The 27876-nt window shown below is 51.9% G+C and overlaps 2 protein-coding genes across 73 annotated transcripts in view; one reads left to right on the top strand and one right to left on the bottom strand.

Moving 5' to 3' along the window:
- Positions 1-249: 249 nt before the first annotated feature.
- ARMC6 (armadillo repeat containing 6) lies at positions 250-26961 on the bottom strand. 23 transcript variants are annotated; one of them, XM_024351163.2, is made up of 10 exons: positions 26572-26961; positions 26265-26372; positions 17625-17791; positions 16423-16505; positions 8298-8871; positions 6169-6338; positions 5094-5225; positions 4562-4699; positions 2835-3077; positions 250-1229 (listed from the first exon to the last, which is right to left on the bottom strand). In XM_024351163.2, the coding sequence occupies exons 2-9, from the start codon at positions 26291-26293 to the stop codon at positions 2865-2867; spliced, it is 1506 nt and encodes a 501-aa protein (XP_024206931.2). In that variant the 5' UTR covers positions 26294-26372; positions 26572-26961; the 3' UTR covers positions 250-1229; positions 2835-2864. The 23 variants fall into 23 exon arrangements, with proteins under 23 accessions (XP_024206931.2, XP_054528877.1, XP_054528878.1 ...); XM_054672902.2 differs by having other exon boundaries at positions 250-1226; positions 26572-26708; XM_054672903.2 differs by having other exon boundaries at positions 250-1226; positions 26489-26655.
- SUGP2 (SURP and G-patch domain containing 2) overlaps positions 26639-27876 on the top strand; it is a 42982-nt gene continuing 41744 nt past the window's right edge. For 9 of the 50 annotated variants that reach the window (XR_008540913.2, XR_010153750.1, XR_008540911.2 and 6 more), the window contains exon 1: positions 26919-27013. The gene's annotated coding sequence lies outside the window, so the exon portion shown is untranslated. Of the gene's footprint in view, positions 26741-26918; positions 27455-27876 lie in introns of those variants that run through there. The other 41 variants (XR_008540923.2, XR_008540926.2, XR_010153753.1 and 38 more) reach the window with 12 other exon arrangements.

Genomic DNA, 27876 nt, shown 5'->3' with positions numbered 1-27876 from the left:
GGTGATATGCCTGAAGTGGCCGAGGGGGGATGGAAAGCCAGGCCATAACCCCAGGGAAATGTGAGATCTTTGGTGAGGGGCCCCCACCCAACCTGAGGCTGTCCAAACATGCTAGCTGCATCTACTGAAGACACCCACTTCCTTGGGCTAAGGTGGGAGGGACAGATAAGGCAGAACCACCCCTTCCTGAAGAAGCCTGCAGCTTGGCCCAGGCCCAGGGGAGGACGCTGGGGCCACCTGGCAGGGACCTCGAGTGCTTGTCAGTTTATTCAGGTGAACATTCAAGAACACTGACGGGAAGCTGAAGGCACAGCAAGTGGGGACAGGGGCCTCCCTGCAGGGAGCCAGCCGATGGTGGGGGCAAGACAAACAGGAGAGTTCACAAATGAGGTGACCTCAGATGGGGCCCAGTGTCAGAGCCAGAGCACATGAGGTGATAAGATGGGGGTCTCTCCTGGAGAAGGCAACGTGAGCTGAAACCTCATGTGCTAGGAGGAGCCGGCCACGGGGAAGGCCAAGGGAAGGGCACTTCTAGGCAGAGGGCATGGCTTGTCACATGGGGGCTTGTGCAAAGGCCCTGGGGTGGGGGAATAGGGAGTGAGTGCAGTGGAAAGACTGGGAAATGGGCAAGGCCTGGGCCACACTGGGTCTGCAGGGCATGAAGTGCATTTTTTTGTTTGTTTGTTTGTTTTTGAGACAAGCTCTTGATCCGTCACCCAGGCTGGAGTGCAGTGGTGCCATCCTAACTCACTGCAGCCTTGACTCCTGGGCTCAAGTGATCTTCCCGCCTTAGCCCAAGTTGCTGGGACCACAGACAGGTTTGGTTTTATGTAGAAGGCAAAGGGGAGCCATGGGCAGACTGAGAGCAAGGCTGGAGCAGGAATGACAGGGCCAGCACTGCAGGCCGTCCTCGAAATAGCTCAGGAGCACCTACCCTGCCACATGACAGATGAAGAAATGCTTGAGAACTGCCCAAGGTCACACTGGCCCAGAAGTTAAGTCAGGGCAGTCTGGGGCAGATTCGAGATCTTTCTCCCACATCCTGGGAGTCTCCAGGGAGGAGGGATAGGGCGGGGTGACTGGGTCAGAGGTTTGGGCCAGCCCTGCTGAGCTGAGAGCACCCTTTCCTGCTGGGGGCAGGGGAGACGGGGACACCACGGAGAGGTGCAGCCAGGGTGACGCTCCTCAGCTGTTTGCATCGGCTGGATTCCACGGAAGCTGGGGGCCTGCTGGGAAAGGAGTCAAGGACTGAGGTCAAGGACTGAGCCCAGGCCATCCTGGGGCTCGGGGAGGCACATGACAAGCAGGGGCGAGGGTCCAAGAGGGGAGAGGCCTCCAAGGTGTGGGCAGGAAGGCTGGGGCACACACCAGTGGTCATGAGGCTGCCCGGACCCCCGTCAGGCCACAAGAGATGCACAAGCCACCTAGTGACCATGGTGTGACCTCTGAGTGTGACTTCAGAGCAGAAGAGCTGGCGTCTGCAGGGCCACAGCTGTCTGGGCACCCCCAGAATGCTTGGGGTGGGGTGGTCACTGAGGGCAACAACAATGATGTCTTTTTTTTTTTTTTGAGACAGAGTCTTGCTCTGTTGCCCAGGCTGGAGTGCAGTGGCGTGATCTCAGCTCCCTGCAACCTCTGCTGCCCGGGTTCAAGCACTTCTCCTGTCTCAGCCTCCCAGGTAACTGGTATTACAGGCATACGTCACCACACTGGGCTGATTTTTGTATTTTTTTAGTAGAGACGGGGTTTCACCATATTGGCAAGGCTGGTCTCGGACTCCTGACCTCAAGTGACCCACCCACCTCAGCCTCCCAAAGTGCTGGGATTACAGGCATGAGCCACCGTGCCCAGCCGATGTCTATCTTATAGATGGGGAAATCGAGGCTCAGAGACAAGAGGTTGGGTACCTAGGACACCCAGCCTAAGACAACTGGACACCCTCCATGTGCTCAGCCTGGTCCAACACCTCTCAGAGGGCGATCTATCACTGCCCTACTCCTCACTTTAGGAGGAGCATATTGAGGCTCGGAGAGGTTCTTTCACTTGCTCAAGGCCGCAGAGCTGAGTAGGGGATGAACGTGGAGCCCTCCGGCCCTGCAGGTGGTACACGTCAGAAACAGTGATCCTGACCATGGCCTCAGCGCCTGCCTGTCTGAGGGTGACAGCGGATCCTAGATCCCTGGCTGTTCCCAAAACCCCTTTGCTATCCTCAGTGACTCCATGGCCCCCCCACCAAAATGTCTGTCTCTCCCCCACACTCTGAGGCCACTGACTGCGGCCCCCCATGCTCAGCCAAGCTATGGAAGAGACCCCTCCGCTGTTCACCCAATGATCTTTTATTATCAGGTACCCTGGCTGGCCCAGGACCCAGAGACAGACAAGCTGGGGCCAAGCAGGGCGGGGCATCTGAGACCCATTTTACAGGTAAGAAAGACAAGGAGCAGAGACCTGCATGAAACTGCAGTAAGCAGCAGGCGCCAGGGAGCCCAACCCCACTGGAATCACCTGCCCTGCCCTAAGCCTGGCCCACAGTGGCTGCCACATTTCAGACAGGGCAGTGAGTGATGGGACGTGCCCTTTGCCCCTTCTGGTAGGGCGTGGGGCTAGGGGGAAGGAGCAGGACAGTAACATCCGTGCTGCTGGCTGGGACCCAGAAGTGGCTGGGACATGGGGGCTGCTTTCTTCTGTGTAGAGGCCTCCCTACAAGGCTCCCCCCTCCCCCGACCCTTTACCTAGGGCCTGCCAGAAAACACTTCTCATTGTGAAGGGGACAGAACTAATGGGGGACAGTGGAGGACATGGATCTACCCCCATTCCTGAGTCACACGACTCACCCAGAGTCACGGCCCAGACTGGGCCTGGGGTCATGGCGCCAGGTTGCCCCTCTGGCCTGTCCACAGCTCTCGGAGCTCGACATGACAACCCAGGTCCCGCAGGGCGGCCTTGGCCACATCCTCACAGTCACGGTGGGCAGATCGGGCCTGCATGATGAGTGCCTCAGCCCCCAGGTCCAGGATGGGCTTCGAGAAGGCCTGGCCGTGGGCCACCAGGTTTCGGATCAGCATGCAAGCCTGTTTCTGTAGGAGAGAGCAGCTGTGAGCTGCCAGATGGGGCTTTGGGGTGGGGTCCACTCTGACCTCAGGGTCTTCATCATAACAAGATGGAGGTGATCATAACCACAGCTGACATCCAGCAGCTGCCTATACTGTATCAAGCTAGACCCATCTCTCTACTTTACCCTCTTGGCAGCCCCACAAGGCGTGGCTAACTCCCAGGCAAGGAAACAGGCTCAGGGAAGCTCCAGGATCTATCCTATGGCTTTGGAACTCTCAGCCTCAGAGTTGGTGAGCCTGAGGTCCCCCGAGGCTGGCACAGAGCCAAGGAAGGGGCCCTAGGGCAAGGGGGCAGTGAGGCCACGGGAAGACAGTGGTTGTGCACAGGCACCTGTCAATTACATCCCTACCCATTCAGTGGACATTTGTGCCCTGTGCACCTGCTGTGGGTGGGCGCGGGGCACTGCCTGGAAGCTTCCCAGGGTGGCTCCCACCACCAGCAGGAGAGCAGGTGGGAAGCGCATGCAGAGTGGGGAACTGCTGGCCAGGGTGGCCAGAAGTGGACAAGGGATCAGACCAGGTAAGGGTCAGTGTCCCAGAGTAGAGCCAGCGAGAGCAAAGGCCCCCTGTGGGTCCCAGCCTGGTGTGTCCAAGAATCCTATGCTGGGAGTGAGGAGGCGAGGAGGGCCCCGGGGGCTGCAGGGAGGAGTCTGGGTTCAGCCAGGGAGGTGTGGACAGGGTGTCCCACACCCAGAACTCAGACCAGCAGCCCAAGGAGGGGGCAGGAACCTTTCTGAAACCCCAGGCAGATCCCCATCCACGCTTCCCCAACTTCTTTCTCCCCAGATCTCTCTATAGGGACTTTTAAAAAAGGAGATTAAGGGTGCGGTGGCTCACACCTGTAATCCCAGCACTTTGGGAGGTGGAGGTGGGTGGATCACCTGAAGTCAGGAGTTCGAGACCAGCCTGGCTAACATGGCAAAACCTTGTCTCTACTAAAAATACAAAAATTAGCTGGGCGTGGTGGCCCATGCCTGTGATCCCAGCTACTCGGGAGACTCAGACAGGAGAATCGCTTGAACCCAGGAGGCAGAGGTTGCAGTGAGCTGAGATGGCGCCACTGCACTCCAGCCTGGGCGACAGAGTGAGACTGTCTCAAAAAAAAAAAAAAAACCCACAGAAGGAGATTACGTGTTATAGCTTTCTTTCCAGGGTTTCACCAGAAAGCCCCTCCAAACTACCCCCTCCCCAAAAAAGGAGAGTAAATGCAGAAAAAACAAAGGCAGAGAAGGAGGCAAATGCAGGCAGAATTCAGCACATTTTGCAAGATGAGAAAGAAGTTGGCCCTATGGGGCTCGGCTGTGGGAGGGACAGGGACAGGGATAGGGATAGGGACTGAGCCTTTGCCCCATCACCCACCCGCACACTGCACCTGCTCCCATGACCTCTCTGCACCTACCTGCACATCCCACCCCAGCCTGCCTGCCCCCATCCCCTGCCCTGCCCACCTGGACGCCGGCCTTCTGCGGGTGTGCCTTCATGGCCTGCAGTGCTGCCACAGCCCCACCACCCTCCACGATGATGCGGCTGTTGTCGGGCTTACGCAGGGCCAGGAAGCACAGGGCCGCGCAGCTCTGCTCACACACCTGCAGGGGCCAGTCACAGAAAGGCTGAGATGCAGCAGATAGACCCCCCACAACATCCTGCCGTGGCCACCAACCCCTGGTGAACACCCTGCGGCCTCCCCTCCGTGGGTCTCTGGCAACTCCTGTGTAATAATGGCAGGGTGACAAAAATATCAGCTCAGCTCTTAGGGGTGACAAGGGCAATAGGCCTGGTCAGATCTTTGCAGGGTGCTGGTGGTAACTCCAGGACACCCAAAGTCATGCATACGCAGGTCAGCATTTGAGAGCCAATGCCCACGACCCTCACCAGCCCTGCCCTGGCCCTGCAGGGGAATAGAGCTTCATGCAGATACAGAAACTGAACTGGGACTCCAGCCACCACCCTGCTACTGTGTGTGCCCCCCGAGGTGGATACCTGGGGGCTGGTCAGATGCTGGGTCATAGCAGCCACGATGGACTCCGTCCCGCCAGCACGGACAATAGCATCTTTCACGTCGTCGTTGCCTGCAATGGCTCGCAGGGTGCTCAGCACTTGCTTCACGAGCTCCTGCACAAGGGAAAGGCCCGCTCACCTCCAGCCAGGCCGCTGGTTGTGGGAGAGGGCTCTGAGGGAGAATGTGGGGCTGTTTTGCTGTTTGACCAACAGGTATGGTGTGACTGCAGGGTGTGACTAACGAGAAGGGGTGGCAGATGCCTGTGGCTCAGGCTGCCTGTGTCCAAACGGTACCATCCAGGTGACTTGATCCCCTACCCCGACAGGGGCAGCAGGGGCATGTGACTCAGGCCGGCCTTCAGAGCACAGGGTCCCCCTGTCCACGGCCACAGACCCAGGGTAGGCGCTAACTGCCCTGCACTGAGGACAGTGGATGAGGTGCTACTGGGACTGCTGATCCCCCGATGGAGAACCTGAGGACCCTGCCCCCAACTGCCCAGGAGTACAGGGCAAAATGTATCCCTTCATTTGCTGAAGTTGGTTCCCATTCAGCTCCTGGCCACTTGCACAGAAAGAGGCTGGCTGACGTCAACAGCTGGGCTTGGGGGCGCAGGACCGTGGCACCCCTGGGGGCTTTCCTGCAGCTGCAGCTGGATAGGGAGGCACCTGTTGATTCGCTCCCTGCTGTGGATGGGCACATGGAGAAGGGCTCAATAATCGGCTGCTAAACGGAGTAATGAGTAGGGACACTGCTCTATTCTGTAGCTAGGGAAACTGAGGCAGAGGTGCGGGAACTAACCCAAGTATCCCAGCCTTGGCCGACACACCCCAACCCTGTGCTTCCTACCATCCTTTTCCTGGTGCAAAAGGACAATAAGGGAGAACGGGTGGGTTTGTTTCCCCCCCGACTTTTGGTTCCTGCCCTTGGGTCCGTGAAAAGAAAAACTGCACTTTGGTTCCGACATTGGCAGGCAGGGCTGGCTTGTTCTGACTATAGCTCATCCGGTTGACTGGGACCCAGAAGGACAGCACGCAATGGGCCAGGGGGACTTCATACCTGAACGCCGCTCTGGTCCCTCATCTGGTGGTCATTGCAGTCGGCTAGCAGGGACACCAGAATGCTCAGGCCCCCGAGGTCGACGACCTCCTGGCAGAACTCGTTGCGGATGGCCAGGCGGGACAGGGTTCCACAGAGCTCGCTCAGGATGCCAGGGTTATCCAGGAACGCTGCAGGGAGAAAGGGAGACGGTGGTGGGGGCGGGAAGAACCAGCCGCAGGGCCCTCCGTTTTGGTGGAGATCCTGCTCCACTGGAAGAGTCCAGCCCTTCTGCCTATTGGAGTGGCCACGGGCACTAGGAAGGCCCCAGGGAACACCAGGGGCTACCTGGGCCTGCAGTGCCCCCTGCTGGCTGCTGGGAAGACTTAAGAATGTGCCCCCCAACCCGCTTCCTTCCATCATGCCCCAAATAAATTCCATACCAACTCATGGTCTCACCTAAAAAAAGAAAACTATAATAGTGCAAAAAAAAAAAAAGACATCTGAAGACTATTTTTATGATCATGGGGTAGGAATGGCTTCTCTAAGTGCAACAGGAAACTCCAGAACCATAGAGGGACACATACGGACTGGGTTGACGTGGCCAAAACTGAACACAGGAGCCGCAGATGGAGCCCAGAGGCGCTGCACCAGGAAGCAGGTGCTGGCACTCACGCCAAGAGGGCGAAGATCCTGCACCTACACAGGGCTGCGACGGTCAGTTCCTGTGACCACCTGTAGCCCTCTGCAGTTCCACCCAATGCCAATCTAGGTGTTGCCGTGGAGGTATTCTGTCCACATGGTTACCATCCACAATCAGCTATCTATTATTATTATTATTATTATTATTAATTTTTTTGAGACAGAGTCTCACTTTGTCACCAAGGCTGGAGTGCAGTGGCGTGATCTTGGCTCACCACAATTTCTGCTTCCTAGGCTCAAGAGATCCTTGTGCCTCAGCCTCTCAAGTAACTGGGATTACAGGTGCCCACCACCACGCCCAGCAATTTTTGTATTTTTAGTAGAAACAGAGTTTCATCATGTTGCCCAGGCTGGTCTTGAACTCCTGGGCCCAAACAATCCTTCTACCTCAGCCTCCCAAAGTGCTGACATTACAGGCATGAGCCACCATGCCCAGCCCAGTTGCCTTTAAGTAGAGGAGATGACCTTGAACAATGTGAATGGGACTCATTCCATCAGCTGAAGTCCTTAGAAGGAAACTGAGGTGTTTCCCCGAAAAGGGGACTGCCTGGGGGTTTCCAGCCTGCCCTATGGAGTACAGACTTGCCATAATTGCATGACCCCATTCCTTACCAAAAAGTCTCTTCATATATACATATCCTGTCTCTGGCAGAAACCTAACTGATTGGAGCTCCTATAAATAAAACAGGAAAGATGTGAGCTACCTCCTGGAAAAGCAGCCTGACTTTGCAGAAGGTCGGGACTCATTTTCAGCCTTGCTGGAGGTGTGGAAGGGAAACTGAGGTGGGCCCATCTCCTCAGCAGACAGAGCCAGAACCCCCACACAGGCCTGGCCACAGAACCAGAGTGACGGGGCAGGCAAGAAAGGGGAACTCATCCTTCTGACACCTTCTGTGTGTCAATCAGGACTTTTCTGGTGGGTTCAGTGGATGGGATGGGGGTAGGGGTTAAGACAGAAGCTTTAGGGTCTGACGGTCAGCACTGTGACCTCCCAGGGCTGGCTCACCATGGTCACCCTGGAGCCAGACACATGAATATGCCTAAGGATTTGTGGCTGAATATGATCAAGCATGTACACATCCAGCTGAGACTGCCATGGTGCATGCCAGCCAGCCTCCCCCAGTCCTCTTATTTCCCTCTGGGGAGGTCCCCCTTCCCCACTCTCAGCCCCTGGAGTTGGACACAGCAAGCCCCTTCCCCAGACAGCTCCAGAGATGGGACTGTGGCCTGCTCCTGGCCCCTGAGTGCTGGCCTGGAATTCTCCTGGAGCCACTAGAAAACATGGGGAGACTCTTCACGAGGGCTGCCATGCAGGCAGGTCTAAGCCGAGGGGCGAGTGGAGCCTTGAGCCTGCCGTGCCTAAAGCAGTCCTGAGCCCTGACTCTCACTCTGGTCATATCTGACCCGCCCACTTTGTTCGCTGGCTCGTGTCGGCCCCCAGCTCTTACCTTTGGTGGCTTCGATGAGCACCTTCAAGCCTTTGTTCTCCTGCACAATCATCTTGGCATGGTTGTGGGCGTGGCCAAAGGGCACACGGATGTCGTCATCGAAGGTCATGACACGCAGGGCCCAGCAGGCTTCCCTGACCACGTCAGTGTGGTGGCCATGATGGGTGATGGCACCAGTCAGCAGAGGCAGCACGCCAGCTTTCACCAGGTCTTGCCGATTCTGTTCATGTTTCAGGCAAGCGTGACGCACACAGCGGATCCCAGAGCAGGTCAGGTCAGCCTCATCAGCATTCTGGGTCAGCGTGGCCACGAGAAGCTGCAGGCCCTGGGTGTCCAGGAGGTCTGGCTGGCCATCAGTCAGCACCGACAGGGCATTGAGGGACTGGAGCAGAAGGCCCTGGTCACCTGCAGTGGCCAGCTTCCAGGCAGTGAAGATGATGGGGTAGGCCCCCTTCTGGGCCGCGAGGAAGCGGCAGGCCTTGTCCTGTTTGCACTGGTCGCAGAAGCGGGTGAGGTATGCTGACACCTCCTGGGGGCAAGAGCTGGCCACAGACTCCTGGAGGTTACTGAGCGTCTGGGAGACATGGGAGAAACCTCAGCATCAGCTCAGGCAAGAGGAACCCATGGCCACAGCAACAGTGTCTGGACCCCTGCAAGGTTCCCTCCCCTGGGATCTGGGCCTGCAGTGGAAGTGATGTGGGGCAAGTTACAGCTCTGGCAACTTCCAGACCTGTGATTCTAGGAGCTTTGAGCTTCAGAGGCCATAGCGTGGAAGACTGACACACACACACACACACACACACACACACACACACAGAGACAGAGAGAGAGAGAGATCCAGACAACTCAGTGTCCCTGCCGAGGGGCTGCACACATAAATGCAGACATTATTAAACATTCCAGCCCTACCTGCCATCAAGAGGCCCCAAGCGATACCAGCAGAAGAACCGTCCAGCTGAGCCCAACCAGGCAGAATCACAAGAAACAATAAGATGCCTGTTGTTTGGGTTGTTTGTCACACAGCTGTAACAAACTGGCACACCTGTCAATGGTCAGCTCTCCAAGGAAGGAGAAAGCCACATTCACCAGACATACCCATCCTGATGTCTCCTTTCATCTCTCTCATTCACTCCACAAACATTTATTGAGCACCTGCCAAATGTGGTTACACTGTACAGAGAGCAGATTTATCCAAATTCAACTCTAAGCCACTGGGGAGAAAATACTTTAAACAACTCAGATAAGTTTAGCTGCCATTCAACTACATGACCTCGGGACATGTCTTAGCATGAGCCAAAGATGAATCTGTGAGCCTGAAGTGTAGGAGATTATTTGCCCTCAGACTGAATCAGGGTGGTTCTACAGAAACCACCAGCCCAAAGGGCTTTGATTTGGCATTGACTGACACGAAAAACAAAGAAGCCTACGGGATAATTCTCACTGAGCTCAGATTTGTGGACCTAAGTATATGTTACAATGCAACAGGATATTTAAAAAGGTAAGTTTTTGCTAAAATGAGATTAGAACTGAAAAACAAAAAACAACAAAAATTAACACCAGTGTGCATGACTAGAATAGACATTACTACAAAGAATACATACAAATGGCCACTAATACATGAAAAGATGCTCAATATCACTAATCATTAGGAAAAATGCAATTCAAACCTACAGAGAAGCCAGGCGTGGTGGCTCATGCCTGTAATCCCAGCACTTTGGGAGGCCAAGGCAGGAGGATCACTTGATCCCAGGAGTTCAAGACTCGCCTGGGCAACATACGGAGCATTCATCTCAAAAAAGAAAATCAAACAGAATTACTGTATGACCCATCAGTTCCACTTCTGGGGATACACTCAAGAGAACTGAAAGCACAGTCTCAAAGAGATACCTGTACACCCATGTTCATAGCAGCATGATTCATCAGAGCCAAGAGGTTGGAGGTTGCAGGGAGCTGAGCTCATGCCATTGCACTCCAGCCTGGGCGACAGAGAGAGACTGTCTCCAAAAAGAAAAACAAACAAACAAAAAAACACTACAATTACAACAAAGAAATTCAGGCACATAGTATACCATGGATATACCTTGAGGACATTACGCTAAGTGAAATAAGACAGTCACCAAAAGACAAATACTGTGATTCCATTTATTTAAAAAAAAAATTTTTTTTTTAGATGGAGTCTTCCTCTGTCACCCAGGCTGGAGTGGAGTGGTACTATCTCAGCTCACTGCAACCTCCACCTCCTGGGTTCAAACAATCCTCCCGCTTCAGCCTCCTGAGCAGCTGCGACTACAGGCATGTGCCACCACGCCCGGATAATTTTTGTATTTTTAGTGGAGACAGGGTTTCACCATGTTGGCCAGGCTGGTCTCTAACTCCTGACCTCAAAGTGATCTGCCCACCTCAGCCTCCCAAAATGCTGGGATTACAGGCATAAGCCAGGGTGCCCAGCCTGTGATTCCATTTATATGAGGTCCTGGAGTAGTCAAATTTACAGCAACAGAAGGTAGAATGATGGTTGCTAGGGGCTGAGGGGAAGAGGAACATGGAGTTTGTTTCAGTATCGCAAGTCATGGATAGTCATGATGGTTGCACAACATTATGAATGTACTTAATGACACTGAACTCTACATTTAAAAATGGTTACAATGGTAAATGTTTTTATGCACATTTTACATAACAAACAGCGGTGTAGCACTTCAGCAGAAACCCTGTAAGAAACTTGAAAAGCTCCTGACAGAAATGCCTTTGAGGATGCACAGTATTGGGGTTAGAACTACCAAGATTTCACAAGGAATTACTAAGTTAGCAAGGATGTGTAAACTAAAAATAAAATTCTTGGCCGGGCATGGTGGCTCATGCCTGTAATCTCTTCACTTTGGGAGGCCAAGGCAGGTGTATCGCTTTGAGCTCAGGAGTTCAAGACCAGCCTGGGCAACATGGTAAAACCCTGTCTCTAAAAAAAAAATACAAAAATTAGCCAGGTGTTGGTAGCTCACACCATGTAGTCAGCTACATGGGAGGCTGAGGCTGAAGAATTGCTTGAGCCTGGGAAGCAGAGGTTTCAGTGAGCTAAGATCACACCACTGCACTCTAGCTGGGGAGACCCTGTCTCAAAAAAAAAAAAAATCTAAGTCCTCATCCATACTAAGGACCCCTCCTCTTGGCCAAAGGTATTCCAAAGGTAACCTGAAAAACTACTTCAGGTCATGATGGGAAGTGGCGGTCAAATATGTCTCATTTTATCTTCCTGCCTTTGGAAGTCAGACATAACTGATCATCGTAAGACTTTTTTGTAGCAATAAGACACCAAGTTCCAGCCTAACTAATACAGTATGGAAAGAAATCAAAGTATTTTACCCTAAAATATATTTCTCTGACATATTTTGAAATGGCCCTGCAAAGCTATCTCTTGTGGGGAAAAGCTACATTCTACAGAGATTCCCTTTCCAGGTCTTTTCCCTGATTCAGGAGAGAATTAACTAAGAGTCTGGCACCTTTTTAAGTCTGATAAGAAATATTTACAATCTATTTTCTCTGAAGCCTGCTACCTGGAGGCTTCCTTGATAAACCCTTGATCTCCACAACCCATCTTAAGCAAAATATTCCTTTCTATTGATTCTAGGTCTTTAGATAACTCTTTCAATCAGAAAATCTTTTTTTTTTTTTTTTTTTTCTGAGTCTCATTCTGTTGCCCAGGCTGGAGTACAGTGGCATGATCTCGGCTCACTGCAACCTCCGCCTCCTGGATTCAAGTGATTCTCCTGCCTTAGCCTCCCAAGTAGCTGGGATTATAAGCACCCACTACCATGCCCAGCTAATTTTTGTTTTTTGTTTTTTGAGATGCAATTTCGCTCTTGTTACCAAGGCTGGAGTGCAATGGTGCAATCTTGGCTCACTGCAACCTCTGCCTCCCGGGTTCAAGCAATTCTCCTACCTCAGCCTCCTGAGTAGCTGGAGTTACAGGCACCTGCCACCATGCCCGGTTAATTTTTGTATTTTTAGTAGAGACAGGGTTTCATCATGTTGGCCAGGCTGGTCTCGAACACCTGACCTCAGGTGATCCACCTGCCTGGGCTCCCAAAGTGCTGGGATTACAGGTGTGAGCCACCACACGTGGCCTAATTTTTGTATTTTTTGTAGAGATAGGGTTTTGCCATGTTGGCCAGGCTGGTCCCAAACTCCTCAGCTTGATGCGATCCGACCACCTCAGCCTCCCAAAATGCTGAAATTACAGATGTGAGCCACAGCACCTGGCCAGAAAAATCTTTAAATGTGTCTATGACCTGGAAGCCCTGGCTTTCAGCTGCCCTACTTTTCCAGACCACACCAATGTACGTCTCACATGTATTGATTGATATCTCATGTCTCCCTAAAACGTATAAAACCAAGCTGTAGCCCGACCACCTTGGGCACATGTTCTCAGGAGCTCCCGAGGCTGTGTCATGGGCCTTTGGTCACTCATATTTGGTTCCGAATAAATCTCTTGAAATATTTTATAGAGTATTTTCATCGACAGATGGTTGCTAAAATGCAGGTGGCAGAGCCAGCTGTGTTCTACCTATGACAATTTTCTGTGGCGCTCACCACCTTGCTCATGGAGGGGGGCTTTACCCATTGACTCCTGGAGTCATTCAGTCTCTGTGACTAATGCCTTTCATTCTACAACTTCCCACATATAAATGTGGCCTGGCTGGCTCAGTTTTTCCCTGGACAGTCTCCAGACATTATTTTCCTTCTGTTTCTACAAGCCTGTTTGCAACAAATCTTATGACACAAACAGATTAATTTCAACGGCCATCACAATGTTGAATTTTTTTCTCCCTCAACAGATAAGCATTTTTTACACATCTAAGCCAAGATGCACAAAGGTCAATTATGCTGCAGGGCATTTGAGAAGGGGGTTGGTTCAGTTGTGAACTGACCGCTGAGATGCAAACCCCGGTGTCTGGTGGGAGGGACAAGGCAGGGACTTTCAGATTTTACTATAAATGCTTGAGTATTGCTTGAATCTTTTATGCTAAGAATGTATTTCCACTCTTCCTTAATGAAAAATAAAATTTAAAATTAGCCAGGCATGGTGGCAGGTACCTGTAATCCCAGCTACTCAGGAGGCTGAGACAGGAGCATCACTTGAACCTGGGAGGTGGAGGTTGCAGTGAGCCGAGATCCTGCCATTGCACTCTAGCATGGGTGACAGAGTGAGAGTTTGTGTCAAAAAAAAAAAAAAAAAAGAAATAGAAAAAGAAAAAAAAATTTAAGGCCAGGCATGTTGGCTCACACCTGTAATCTTGGCATGTTGGCAGGGCAAAGTGGGAGGGTCACTTGAGGCCAGGTGTTCAAGATCATCCTGGGCAATATAGCAAGATCCCATCTCTACAAAAGAAAAAATAGGCTGGGCATAGTGGCTCATGCCTATAACCCCAACACTTTGGGAGGCCGAGGCAGGCAGATCACTTGAGGTCAGGAGTTCAAGACCAGCCTGTCCAATGTGGTGAAATCCCATCTCTACTAAAAATACAAAAATCCGCTGGGCGTGGTGGTGCACGCCTGTAATCCCAGCTACTCAGGAGGCTGAGGCAGGAAAATTGCATGAACCTGGGAGAAGGAAGCTGCAGTGAGCTGAGGAAGGGCCACTACACTCCAGCCTGGCCAACAGAGTGAGACTCCATCTCAAAAAATAAATAAATAGGCTGGGCATGGTGGCTCACACCTGTAATCCCAGCACTTTGGGAGGCCGAGGCAGGCGGATCACAAGGTCAGGAGATCGAGATCATCCTGGCTAACACAGTGAAACCCCATCTCTACTAAAAAATACAAAAAATTAGCCGGGTGTCGTGGCAGGCGCCTGTAGTCTCAGCTACTCCAGAGGCTGAGGCAGGAGAATGGCGTGAACCTGGGAGGTGGAGCTTGCAGTGAGCCAAGATCACGCCACTGCACTCCAGCCTGGGCGACAGAGCGAGACTCTGTCTCAATAAATAAATGAATAAATAAATAAAAGAACAGTTAAGAAAAAAAAAGGAGCGAATGTTATAAACAAACACGGAGTTTCCTGTACTGCTGGTAGAACGGCCTTTCAGTGCTTTGCTTCCTGGATCCGGGTACCAGCTCTGCCTCTCACCAGCTGACCTTTCGGGGTGCAGGGGGGTCGTCACTGATCCTTGGGAAGCCTCAGATACCTCACCAGCAAGATGGGCTGAGCACAGATTAAGAGAACATATTTTAAGAATTTAGCATAATAGGCCGGGCATAGTGGCTCACGCCTGTAATCCCAGCACTTTGAGAGTCCGAGGCGGACGGATCACGAGGTCAGGAGATGGAGACCATCCTGGCTAACATGGTGAAACCTCGTCTCTACTAAAAATACAAAAAATTAGCCAGGCATGGTGGCAGGCGCCTGTAGTCCCAGCTACTCGGGAGGCTGAGGCAGGAGAATGGCGTGAGCCCGGGAGGCAGAGCTTGCAGTGAGCCAAGATCACGCCACTGCACTCCAGCCTGGGTGACAGAGCGAGACTCTGTCTCAAAAAAAAAAAAAAAATTAGCTGGGCATGGTGGTGTGCACCTGTAATCCCAGCTACTTGTGAGGCTGAGGCAGGAGAATTGCTTGAACCCAGGAGGCAGAGGTTGCAGTGAGCCAAGACTACGCCAGTGTACTCCAGCCTGGGCAACAGAGTGAGACTCTTGTCTCAAAAAAAAAAAAAAAAAAAAAGAATTTAGCATAATGCTGAGCACTTAAGAAGTACTTAAGCAGTAACTGCTAGACAATATAGACGATATTGTTATTGAGATCCTTCCTATATAAACTTCATCTACAAATCAGTAGGAAAAAGATGAATCACCCAATGCAAAGATAGCCAGAAGACAAACTCATTTTAAAATAAATTAATCCAGGCTGGGCACCGTGGCCCATGCCTATAATCCCGGCACTTTGGGAGGCCAAGGCAGGCAGATAACCTGAGGTCAGGAGTTCGAGACCAGCCTGGCCAACATAGTGAAACTTCGTCTCTACTAAAAACACAAAAAAATTAGTCAGGTGTGGTGGCGTGTGCCTGTAATCCCAGTTACTCGGGAGGCTGAGGCAGGAGAATCACTTGAATCTGGGAGGTGGAAGTTGCAGTGAGCTGAGATCGCACCAGTGCACACCAGCCTGGGCAACAGAGTGAGACTCTGTCTCAATAAATAAATAAATAAATATATAATAAAACAAATTCATCCTTATTAGGCAAGAAAGGCAAAAAGCAAACTAACAACAACGAGGCAATTTTCACAAGACCTCCTCAAGGCAGGAGAGGGCAGGACCCCGAGGTAGGGAGAAGTAAGTGTCATGCCTTAGGCAAGCCGGGTTTACACCCAGAGCCATCTCTTCCAACTTCCTCTCCTATCACTGCACCTCCTGCTCCCACGTCAATGACTTTTCTTCTCTTTGGATCTCAATGTCCCCATCTCTACAATGGGGAAATCCCAGCCTTGCAGGTGTTGTTTGGACAGTGACCAAGAAGACAGGAAAAAAGTACCTGCACAGAACCAGGCCCACAGTCGGTTCTCAAACACCGGAGCCTTCTGCTGTATTACAAAGTTTGATGGGCGACCTTACGGAAAGCATTGAAGTTCTTTTACCTTCCTTCTTTCGGTCTCTGGAGAGGTTAAGTGCCAGCTCCTGGCCTGTTTCCCCATCACTAAGACAGGAATGACACCACCTACTTCACTGGTGAGCTTCAGTGCTAACGGACTGGCTGGAAAGTGCTGGTAAACAGTCAGTGCTCAGTAAGTGACAGCCTTACTGTGAGCCCACTCTCTCGTCCTATGAGTCCTGACCATCTGTCTCTGGGAAGCCAGAGGGGCACCACTATGGTGTCCCTGACTCTGGGATCCCAGCAGCAGGGACAACCAAGCCATCTACCTGATTTCAGCATACATGCCACCACAGGAGCCTGGGATCCCCTGCATTGGAAGGCATGCCGTCCTCGGACATGGACTCAGGGAGACCTGGCTGCAAACTCAAGCTTGCCCATGCATGCTGGGGAGGGCATGACCTTCAGAGCCTGTATTCTGCCATCCAGGAAACAGGGAAGAGGTGCCCCCAGACAGAGGTGACGCAGGACCTGCTGTGTGGGATGCCCACTCCTACCTGCAGGATGTCATGTGTGGGCTCCTGGGATCCGTCTGCAGAGACTTTAGGCGCCGTCTTTACAATGTTGCTCAGATCAACCCCTGTTGGGGGTGGGGGAAGCAAGCACACAGGGGTCAGAAAGAAAGTGACAGCTGTCATCCCCGTGGGCCTGCTGGAATCACACCTCAGGACCCTTCTGCTGGGACCACCCCACTCCAGAAGCCTCCCACCTCCCTATTCCCGCCCATGCCACATCATCACGGGGGTGTAGAGGGTATTGGGTGTTTCTGCCACTGGTCCGTGGGCCAGCCAAAGGGAGCAGAGTGGTAGTGAGGCCGTTGTCACACAAGGCTGTCATCACAGGCCACGTCTGTGCAGTGAGGTGCCACATGCTGCCTGGTGGGCTTGGTGGGGGAGGGAGGGACCCCACAGTCTTCTCCCTTGGGGCTCCCATCCCTCCTGGCTCTGGCTGCATTCTTGCCCCTGCTGGCACCCCCACAGGGAGCCCCTACAGTGCTGGACGCTTTTGCTTGTCCCACTGGCCCCTGTCTAGTGTTCTATACCCCACTCTGTGCCTACGAGGCTGACCTCTGACCTCTCAGGCTGTACCCTGGGTTTGTTCAATGGGGAAGTGAACTTGAGATGGGGGCAGGAGGAGGGGAGTGTGGGGTGTTCATTCCCAGCCCCCTGCCTCTGCCCCAGGGCCCAGCACCCATCATGTGGCCCCTGCCCAGGACTCCTGCTCCCTGCAGTCAGGGTCTCTGCCGGAGCTAGTTGTGCTAGGGGTGGTCTCCTAACCCCACCCACACCATTGCAAACAGCCCCTCATAACCACACTCCTCTGCACCTGGTCTGAACATGCCACCTGTTTCCACAGGCTGCTTCTGCCTCTGTAAGCTCAAGGTAGGGTAGAGTAGGGAAGGGAGGCAGGGGCCCTGTTTCCCAGGCCAGGGTCAGGGAAAGTCTCTTCAAGGAAGTGATCAAATGAGACTCATGAGAAGGATCCAGCCCACAAATATCTGGGCGAGGTGGAAGCAGGTGAGAGGTGGGAGCAGGATAACCAGCCTGCCTCGGGCAGAACCTGGAGGGGACAGGGCCCAATGGGCACCTGGTTTCTATGCCAGGCATGTGGCACCCCCAGTGGGGCGGGGCAGCAGGGCTCTCCCATCGCTCTTGCATCTAAGAGCCAAGGATGGTAGGTGACAGTCACACCACCCTACCTTGCGATTCAAACTGCTCCACGGCCTCTTTCACTGCCTCCTCTGGCCCCATCGCAAACTCCTCGATGTTCTCGCGCACAGCTGCATCAAAGGTCTCCTGGGCAATGCGCTTGGAGACCATCTTCGCCTGTGTTGATGTTGGCGTGCAGCCGATAGATGCTCCTGAGCTGAAAGGTTAGGGCAAAGAGAGAGCTACCTCAAGGGTGAGCAGGCAATGGCAGGGCCTGGCCACCTTGAAAACGCCACTTAGGAAGCATCTACCAGCGACCAGAGCCCTACAACCACCCTGGAGAAATTCTTCCCACCTGTTATCACAGGAAAGGGTGATATCCCTACTTCCCTAGAACTTCTGCAAATACAGAAGAGGCCGGGTGTGATGGCTTAGCCTGTAATCCCGGCACTCTGAGAGGCCGAGGTGGGAGGATCACTTGAGCCTGGGAGGTCAAGGCTGCAGTGAGCCATGATCACACTACTACACTCCAGCCTGGGCCACAGAGTGAGACCCTGTCTTGGGAAAAAAAAACAAAGTGTAGGAGAGAACACAGAGTTTACTACATTTTATCTAAGAAAGGTGGTTCTTTAATATAATGATACTAGTAATGTTATTCTGAAACTATTACGGATGTAGCAAATAATAATGATTATCTTATTAGGAATCAGAATAAAAGAAAAAAGATTCTGGTTGGGCGCAGTGGGTCAATGCCTATAATCCCAACACTTTGGGAAGCTGAGACAGGAGGATTGCTTGAGCCCAGGAGTTCAAGACCAGCCTGGACAACATGGCAAAAGTCTGTCTCTACCAAAATAAAAATAAAAATTAGCTGAGTGTGGTGGCACATGCCTGTAGTCCCAACTACTCAGGAGGCTGAGGTAGCAGGATCGCTTGAGCCTGGGAGGCCAAGATTGTGCCACTGCACTCCAACCTGGGCAACAGAGCAAGCCCCTGACTCAAAAAGAAAAAAAAAAGATTCTAACATCGTACTATCAACTAAAAACTCGGAACTCCCTATAATTAACAATATTGTATGGTATACTTGAAATTTGCTAAGAGGGTAGATTCTAAGTGTTCTCACCACAAAAAAGAAAAAGGTAACTGTTGATTGAGGTGAGTATTTCACAATCTGCATGCATATAAAATCGTCAAGTTGTATAATGTAAACATATGCAATATATTTGTATCATTTATGTACCATATATAGTATAAGATATACACTATATTAAATACAATTCGCTGGATGCAGTGGCGCATGCCTGTAATCCCAACACTTTGGGAGGCCGAGGCAGGTGGATGACCTGAGGTAAGGAGTTTAAGACCAGCCTGGCCAGCATGGTAAAATCCCATCTCTGCTAAAAATACAAAAATTAACCGGGCATGGTGGCGGGCACCTGTGATCCCAGCCACTCGGGAGGCTGAGGCAGGAGAATCATTTGAACCCAGGAGGCAGAGGTTGCAGTGAGCCGAGATTGCACCACTGCACACCAGCCTGGGCAACAGAGCAAGATTCCGTCTCAAAAAAAAGTACATCCTATACCTCGATAAAGTTGAGAAAAAAAATCTCAGAACTCCTATATATGAAATGGGAATATCCATATAAACCCATCATGTGTTTTCTCTTAGGTAAACAAAGATCTAATTTTCTAGTCATAGCAACTAAAAATGCCTAGAAGAAATGACAGCACAGGAGCACTGAATACCTCTAACACCATGTATGGTTTCTACCATTTCCCACGAAAAGGAGCTGGGGCCAGGGCTAGGTGGCTCACTCCTGTAATCCCAGCACTTTGGGAGGCTGAGGCAGGAAGATGGCTTGAGGCCAGGAGTTCGACACTAGCCTGGACAACATGGGGAGGCCCTGTCTCTACATAAAATCTTTAAAAACAAGGAGCCAGGGCTTCTGGAGGAATGGCTGATTCCAAGTCCCAGCAGGTCATGGGGCAGGTAACGCTGGGGCGTCTTGTGAGACCAGGAAGCAAGGAAGCTTCCAAACCCTAAGGGGTGCCTGGTAGCTACAGATGAGACAAGTGAGCATTAAAAAAAAATCCAGTACATATCAAAATCAAAATCTGGGCCAGGTGTGGTGGCTCACGTCTGTAATCCCAGCAATCGGGGAGACCGAGGTAGGAGAACCACTTGAGCACAGGAGGCGGAGGCTGCAGTGTGCCGAGATCATGCCATTGCACTCCAGCCTGGCTGACAGTCAGACGATGTTGCAAAAAAAAAAAAAAATCAAACTCTGTGCTTTCATAATACTAAAACAAATACAGCTCAGGCTTCTGAAAACTGGCCAAGAATCCAGCTCTTGGCAGGGAGTGGTGGCATGCTCTTGTACTCCCAGCTACTACTCAGGAGGCTGAAATGGGAGGATCACTTGAATCCAGGAGTTCAAGACCAGCCTGGCCAACGTAGCGAGACACTGTCTCTACAATAATTAGTAACAATTTTTTTTAAAAAACCTAGCACTTAACCTGCCTCCCTTGTACAAATGGGTCCCAGGTTATAAAAAGAGGATGAGGAAAAGTTCTGCTTCCGACTCCAGCTGATCAGCCGTGACAGGAGAGAAACAGATAATGATCCCACAGGATCCAAAACCATCAGGTGTAAAACTGATGGGAGCCCGACAAGGGGTAGACAGGAACTCAGTCTACTGCTTGATCTCACATCATCAAGAGAAACCAGCAACACCTACCTCCTGAACAAGAACAAAATGCACCTGTGAAGTCATCGTGCCAAAATCTCAAACCCGAATCTGATCATGCATTCAGGGCACTTCCTGCTATGATGAAACGTTCTCTATCTGCACTGCCTAGTACAGAAGCCATTGGCCTCTGTGGCTATCACACAGCTGAAGTGTGGCAGTGTGGCTGAGGAACTGAGTGTGTAATTTTATTTCATTTTAATTTGTTAATGTAAATAGCCATGTGTGACGAGTGACTACGGTATTGCACAGCACAGCTCTGACACCTTAACCAACACCATGGGGATGTGATCTGCAAAATCCCTACTAGGGAAGAGAATGTCAACTAGAGGACAAACACCCAGAGTTTTCAACAAATAAATCACAAGAACAAAGAAAAGGAGACGGAGTCTACCAACAGATGAATGGATAAAATGGTCTGCGCGCATGGTGGTATATTACTCAGCCAGAGAAAGGAATGAGGTGCTGAAGCATGCTACAATGGAGATAGACCTCAAAAACATGATGTCTCGTCAAAGAAGCCAGACACGAAAAGCCTCATATTGCACGATTCCAATGACATGAAATATCCAGAACAGGCAAATCCACAGACACAAAAAGCAGACCGGGTGTTGCCAGGGACTGGAGGAGAGGGAATGGGGAGTAACTTCTAATGGGTATAGGGTTTCCTTCTGGGTGATGAAAACGTTCTTGAATTATAGTGATGATGGTTGTACAACTCTGTGAAAACGTAAAATCACTACATCAGGCCAGGCATGGTGGCTCACACCTGTGATCCCAGTGCTTTAGGAGGCCAAGGTGGGAGGACTGTTTCAAGTCTGGAGTTTGAGACCAGCAAGGATAACATAGTGAGGCCCCGTCTCTACAAAAAAATTTAAAAATATAGTCAGGTGTGGTGGCATTTGCGTGTGGTTGAAGTTACGCGGGAGGCTGAAGCAGGAGGATCATTTGAGCCCAGGAGTTCAAGGCTGCAGTGAGCTGTGACTGGGCCACTGCACTCTGGTCTGGATGACAGAGGGAGACCATGTCTCCAGAAGAAAAAAAAAATTACTAAATCAAATGAGTGAATATTATGGTATGTAAATTATAGCTCAATTTCTTAAAGTGCTAATCTGTTTAAAAACAAAAAGAACTGAGCAATGACTTGTGCCTGTAATCTCAGCAACTTGGGAGGCTAGGGCGGGGGATCACTCAAGCACAGGAGTTTGAGAGACCAGCCTGCGGCAACATAGTGAGACCATATCGCTTAAAAAAAATGTGTGTGTGTGTGTGTGTGTGTGTGTATACACACAAACCCACCTTATAAAATAAAAATAAGCAAGTAAGGCCAGGCATGGTGGCTCATGCCTGTAATACCAGCACTTTGGGAGGCCAAGGCAGGCAGATCACCTGAGGTCAGGAGTTCAAGACCAACATGGCGAAACCCCGTCTCTACTAAATATACAAAAATTAGTGGGGCGCCTGTAATCCCAGCTACTCGGGAGGCTGAGGCAGGAGAATGGCTTGAACCAGGGAGGTGGAGGTTGCAGTGAGACAAGATCATGCCATCGCACTCCAGCCTGGGCAACAAGAGCAAGACTTCGTCTCAAAAAATAAATAAACAAACAAGTAAAACCCAGTACAGGCATACCCTGGAAACCAGGGGTAGGTATCAACACTTAGATGACCCACTAACCTTGGGCAGTACCTTCCCCTCTGACAGGTGGGAACAAGACATAGGGTTAAGTAAGATAAAACTCTTGGTAAAAACACCAAATCCCTTTGCAATTCTGTTTCAAACCTGTAGCTCAGCAGTCCCAACCTTTTTAGCCTAAGGGACCAGTTTCGTGGAAGACAATTTTTCCATGGATATGGTGGGGCTAGGGTGGGGATGGTTTCAGGATGGTTCAAGCTCATTACATTTATTGTGCACTTTATTTCTATTATTATTACATTGTAATATAATAATTATACTATTCACTGTAATGTAGGATCAGTGGGAGCCCTGAGCTTGTTGTCTGGCAACTAGACAGTCCCATCTGGGGGTGATGGGAGATAGTGACAGATCATCAGGCATTGATTTTCATAAGGAGTGCCCAACCTAAATCGCTTGCATGTGCAGTTCACAGTAGGGTTCGTGCTCCTATAATTTAATGCTGCTGATCTGACAGGAGGTAGAGCTCAGGCATAATGCAAGTGATGGGGAGTTGCTGTAAATACAGATGAAGCTTCACTCGCTCACCCTACGCTTGCCTCCTGCTGTGCAGCCCAGGTCCTAACAGGCCAGGGACCACTGGACCAGTATGGGTCTGTGACCCAGGAACTGGGGACCCCTGCTGTAGATGATCTTAACCAGAAGGTCTTGACAGGGTACGAGTGAACCTAACATTTGCCACCATCCCTTTGGAACAAAAGGAGGAACAGACCTTAGGTCCAGAGCCTAACAGAGGTTAACAACTTTTTAAATTTTAATTGTTTCAATATATCCACCTTGCTTATTGCAGTAATATCAAGTTTCCGTTCTGGAATTATCAAGTTTCCACTTCAGGCCAGGCATGGTGGCCTGCACTTTGGGAGGCTGAGGCGGAAGGATCACATGAGGCCAGGAGTTTGAGACCAGCCTGGACAGGTAGCGAAACTCCATCTCTATAAAAAATACCAAAATTAGCCAGGTGTGGTAGCATGCACCTGTAGTTACAGCTATTTGGGAGGCTGAGGTGGGAGCCCAGGGAGGTCAAGGCTGCAGTGAGCTGAGATCACATCCCTGAACTCCAGCCTGGGTGACAAAGTAAGACCTTGTCTCAAAAAAAAAAAAAAGGAAGAAGAAACAGGTCACTCTGGCCCATGCTTCTCTTTTCAGGCAGTGGCATGGGATATACACATTCCATCTGTGTTCCTGCAGATGCCCACCATGGACTGCACACTGCCTGACGGGAGAAGGACTGGCTCGCAGCCAGCCTGCAGAACCCAGTTCCCATGCCCTCCACTTCAATGCCCTTTTCTTTTTTTTTTGAGACAGAGTCTCGCTCTGTCGCCCAGGTTGGAATGCAGTGGCACGATCTTGGCTCACCACAACCTCTGCCTCCTGGGTTCAAGCGATTCTTGTGCCTCAGCCTCCAAGTAGCTGAGACTACAGGCCCATGCCACCACACCCAGCTAATTTTCGTATTTTTAGTAGAGACAGGGTTTCACCATGTTGGCCAGGCTAGTCTCGAACTCCTGACCTCAGGTGACCCACCTGCCTCGGCCTCCCATCGTGCTAGGATTACAGGCATGAGCCACCGCGCCCAGCCAGATGCACTTTTCTTCAATTCCCTCATGTGTCAAACAGAGATAAACACGAATCTACTTCATAGGGCAGTAGTGAAAAATTCAGCCAACTCCTATACCTTCCTCAGAACAGGATATGGACAGGCTCAATAAATGTTAGCTATTAGTTCCTTTCCTTTGTTACTTAAGAGGCAATTCAGCAAGTTTATGCAGGAGTCCCATCTCACTCTTTTGCAGATAGGCCCCTCTCCTTTCTGCCCCAGAAGAAAAGGGAGCTCTTTAAGGGCTGCTATGGATTTCCAAGGTTAAAGGTGAAGGAAGAGTAATATAAAGAGTTTCTCAGTAGGGAGAAAGGAGTAGGGGACTCTACTCCCACCACCCCGGCCAGGCCAGGAAATTCCTTGTGGCCCTCAAGATCTTTACCTGAAAACAATTTTGTTGAATGTCACCCTGGCAATGTAAATTGACAGGTGATCTTCACAAGTGCAGGACAGAAAGTCATCACCTGAGACAAATGCATATCCAGTTGCTCTCTCTGCCCTAATGTTTATGTAAAAATGCAGATTTGGCCTGGCTCCGTGGTTCATGCCTGTAATCCCAGCATTTTGGGAGGCTGACACCGGTGGATCACCTGAGGTCAGGAATTCGAGACCAGCCTGACCAACATGGCGAAACCCCGTCTCTACTAAAAATACAAAAATTAACTGGGCGTGGTAGTGGGCGCCTGTAATCCTAGCTACTCAGGAGGCTGAGGCAAGAGAATTGCTTGAACCCGGGAGGTGGAGGTTGCAGTGAGCCAAGATTGCACCATTGCACTCCAGCCTGGGCGACAGAGCGAGACTCTATCTCAAAAAATAAAACAAAAAACAAACAAACAAAACCTCAGATTCATGAGTCGGACTGAGGCATAAATGACTATTCCTCTACCTGCCCTGTACCCCATATAAATCGTGTATTCTGTGAAAGGCTGACCAAAGACTCAAAAGAACGCAATCGTTTGTCTCTACCTGTGACCATCTTACACATATTCATTTATATCTCACGTCTCCCTAAAATGTATAAAAGCAAGCTGTGCCCCAACCACCTTGGGTACATGTTCTCAGGACCTCCTGAGGCTGTGTCACAGACATGTCCTTAACCTTGGCAAAATAAGCTTTCTAAATTGATTGACACCTGTCTCAAATACTTCGGATTCTCAGTCCTCTGTGGAGCTTCTGCCAGCCCTTCCAGGTGGCTGCCTTTCCTGGCCACTCAGAGAGAGCCCACACTCTCTGGCTTCACTCCCCAACCCACAACCCCTCCCTTCCACCCACCCCTGAGCTGACTGAGTTGGGAAGGTCTGGCTCTGTGACCACCCCTGACCTGAGTCCTCCAAGGTCCCCTAGATCTGGTACAGGGCTGAGTTGGAGGAGGAAAGTACAGATTTGGAACACATAAGATGGTGCCTGGAGATGGCCAAGTAAGAATTACCTGGAGAACAGCCTAGGCTAAAAGGGGGAAGCAGCATTACCAGTCCCTATTATCCATCAGGGCATGCTGAGGGTAAAACAGAAGATGAGTAAGGCCCCTAACTGGCAGCCAGTTTCCTTCTCTCAGCCAGGAATCTGCTCATCAAGAAAACTGTGCTGTCCAGGTGCGGTGGCTCAGGCCTATAATCCCAGCGCTTTGGGAGTCTGAGGCGGATAGATCACTTGAGGTCAGGAGTTTGAGAACAGCCTGGCCAACATAGCAAAATCCTGTCTCTACTGAAAATACAAAAAATTAGCCAAGGCCGGGCACGGTGGCTCACGCCTGTAATCCCAGCACTTTGGGAGGCCGAAGCGGGCGGATCACGAGGTCAGGAGATCGAGACCATCCTGGCTAACACGGTGAAACCCCGTCTCTACTAAAAAAATACAAAAAAAAAAACTAGCCGGGCGTGGTGGCGGGTGCCTGTATTTCCAGCTACTCGGGAGGCTGAGGCAGGAGAATGGCCTGAACCCAGGAGGCGGAGCTTGCAGTGAGCTGAGATTGTGCCACTGCACTCCAGCCTGGGTGACTGAACGAGACCCGTCTCAAAAAAAAAAAAAAAGGCCAGGCAAGATAGTGCACACCGGTAATCCCAGCTACTCAGGAGGCTGAGGCAGGAGAATCGCTTGAACTCCTTTTGACTCCGTTTCAAAAAAAAAAAAAAAAAATTTAGCCAGGTGCGGTGTTGCGCACCTGTAGTCCCAGCTACTCGGGAGGCTGAGGCAGGGGAAGCCCTTGAACCCGGGAGGTGGAGGTTGCAGTGAGTCAAGATCATACCACTACACTCTAGCCTGGGCGACAGAGAAAGACTCCGTCTCAAAAGAAAATTAAACGTGTGCCATGACATGCTGGGGACTCTAAAAGACTCCATCCACATCTCCCTCTACCAGCCACACCCACTCTGGTTCAAACACCAGCCTCCCCTAAGGGCGGCGTCACCTGCCACTCCCAGAGCCTAGACTCCACCTCACTCACGTGCTCAAAGCCCGGTAGTGGCTTCCCAACCTTCTCAGAACAAAACCCAGCCTCCTTATCCGCACTTTCTCTATCTAAGCCTTCCAAGTTGCTCTTCCCCGCCTTTCTCATCCTTCCCAGCACTCAAGAGACAGCCTTCAAAACCACTTCTAGGTAAAGAGCAGCCCTGCTTTCCCGTCCCATCACTCTGTTATTATTTGCACACCATTACCTGTATCTAGAGCGACATCGTTCACTCATTTATTTGTACCCTGTAGCCTCCTTGTCCCCACTGCCTAGGACGGGGCCCGACACGCAGCAGGCACTCAGTGCACAGGTGCTGAATGAATAAATAAAATGAATGAAAATAAAGCGAATGCCAGGGAAGCCGAGAACTTCGTCCCCAGGCGGCTTCTGTAAAATTCTTTCATTTTTTTTTCCCCCTAAACCACGTACCCGAGGGTCGCGCCAGCCCGACCCTGCGGCACCCCAACTCCCCAGTCCGCGCGCGACAGGCCTCGGCAGCCGCAGCGTCTCACCCGGTCTTCGCGGCCACGTGGGGAAAGGTGGGGCGCGCGGTTGTCACCCAGGGAGCCGCCTCTAGCCCCTTCCGGCCGCCGTACGCGCGCAGGCGCTGTGGCGCCCCTAGTCTTGGCCTCCCAGAGCCCCGCGGACGCTCACGATAACCAAGGACGACCGCGAACCAAGGTAAAGCCAACGAGACCACCTCGTGGGCGACGGAGGCGTCTTTGCCGCCCCTTCCGGGACGCTCACGGTGGTCGCCGCCCCCAGCAGGGAAATGTTTTGCCTCCAGAGCGTCCGCCCAGAAGAAGCGGACAGCGCGCTTGCGCAAGAGAGCCGGGCAGCGGCGGCCCGCGCCTGCGCACCAGGACTCGGCGGCGGCTTGCGCCTGCGCGGCGCGGCGCTGCGGAGACCGTTGGTTCATTTGCATGTCCCCGCCTCGCGCGGCGGCGGCGGCGGGTGAGGAGCCTGAGGCGGCGGCGGGGGTGGCTCCGCGCGCGGTGGTCTCGGGGTGAGGCCCGGGCCCTGGCGTCGTCGGTGGGTGGCTCCCGGGGTGGGAAGCTCGGGCTCGGCCTTGGGGGCCCGCCCCGGGCTCCGTGATGGCGTCGCAGGCTCGGCCCTCTGGCTGCGGCGGCGGCCGCGTCCCCGCCGGGTTGGCCTGGGTGGCCGGCTGCGGCCTCCCGGGCCCGGCGCCCCCATTTCCTCGCCCGCAGAGGCCGGGAGACGGCGGGCCGCGTCCACAAAGGCTCATTGGTTCAGTCGTTCATTCATTCCTCCCGAACTCGGAGCGGCCCCCGCTCGAGAGGAGATAACGGCGCCCAGCGCTGCATCGGGCCCTTGCCCTCTTTAGAACCGGTTCAGCCCCCACACCAGCCCCTTTACTGGCTGCCTATTCCATAGGTGGGGAAACGGAAGCACAGAAAGCTTAGGATCGTGTGATTTGAACCTGGGTCACCTGACCCGGGAACCCTGTCCTTTGCCAGCAGAGAACAAGGGGGCGCCCCGGGAAAAGGGCTGAAGGATGGGACTGGGGGAGGCGGGTGGGGGCGGCGGTGATCGTGATGGGAAATGGACTCTACTGGTTGTCTCTTGAAGTTGGAGGTTTTGCGAAGCGGGATATCTTGATGGTTAAGGATGCAGCCCCTGGACCCCAAAATGTTGCTTAATCTTTTTACTCATTCTTCGGGGCTTTGGATGCACGAATGCCCTTTTTGCCAGGTTCAAATCTGGGCTGTCTGGTCTTGAATGGGTCATTGAGTCTGTCTCCCTTTGCCTCCTCACCCTAATGTCATTCATAACAGGACCCGCCTCTTCAGTGGGTG

The sequence above is a fragment of the Pan troglodytes genome, chromosome 20, assembly GCF_028858775.2.
Source record: "Pan troglodytes isolate AG18354 chromosome 20, NHGRI_mPanTro3-v2.0_pri, whole genome shotgun sequence".
Taxonomy (NCBI): Eukaryota; Metazoa; Chordata; class Mammalia; order Primates; family Hominidae; genus Pan; species Pan troglodytes.
Note: the sequence above shows the minus strand (reverse complement) of the source record. Positions and strands in the feature narration are given on the sequence as shown.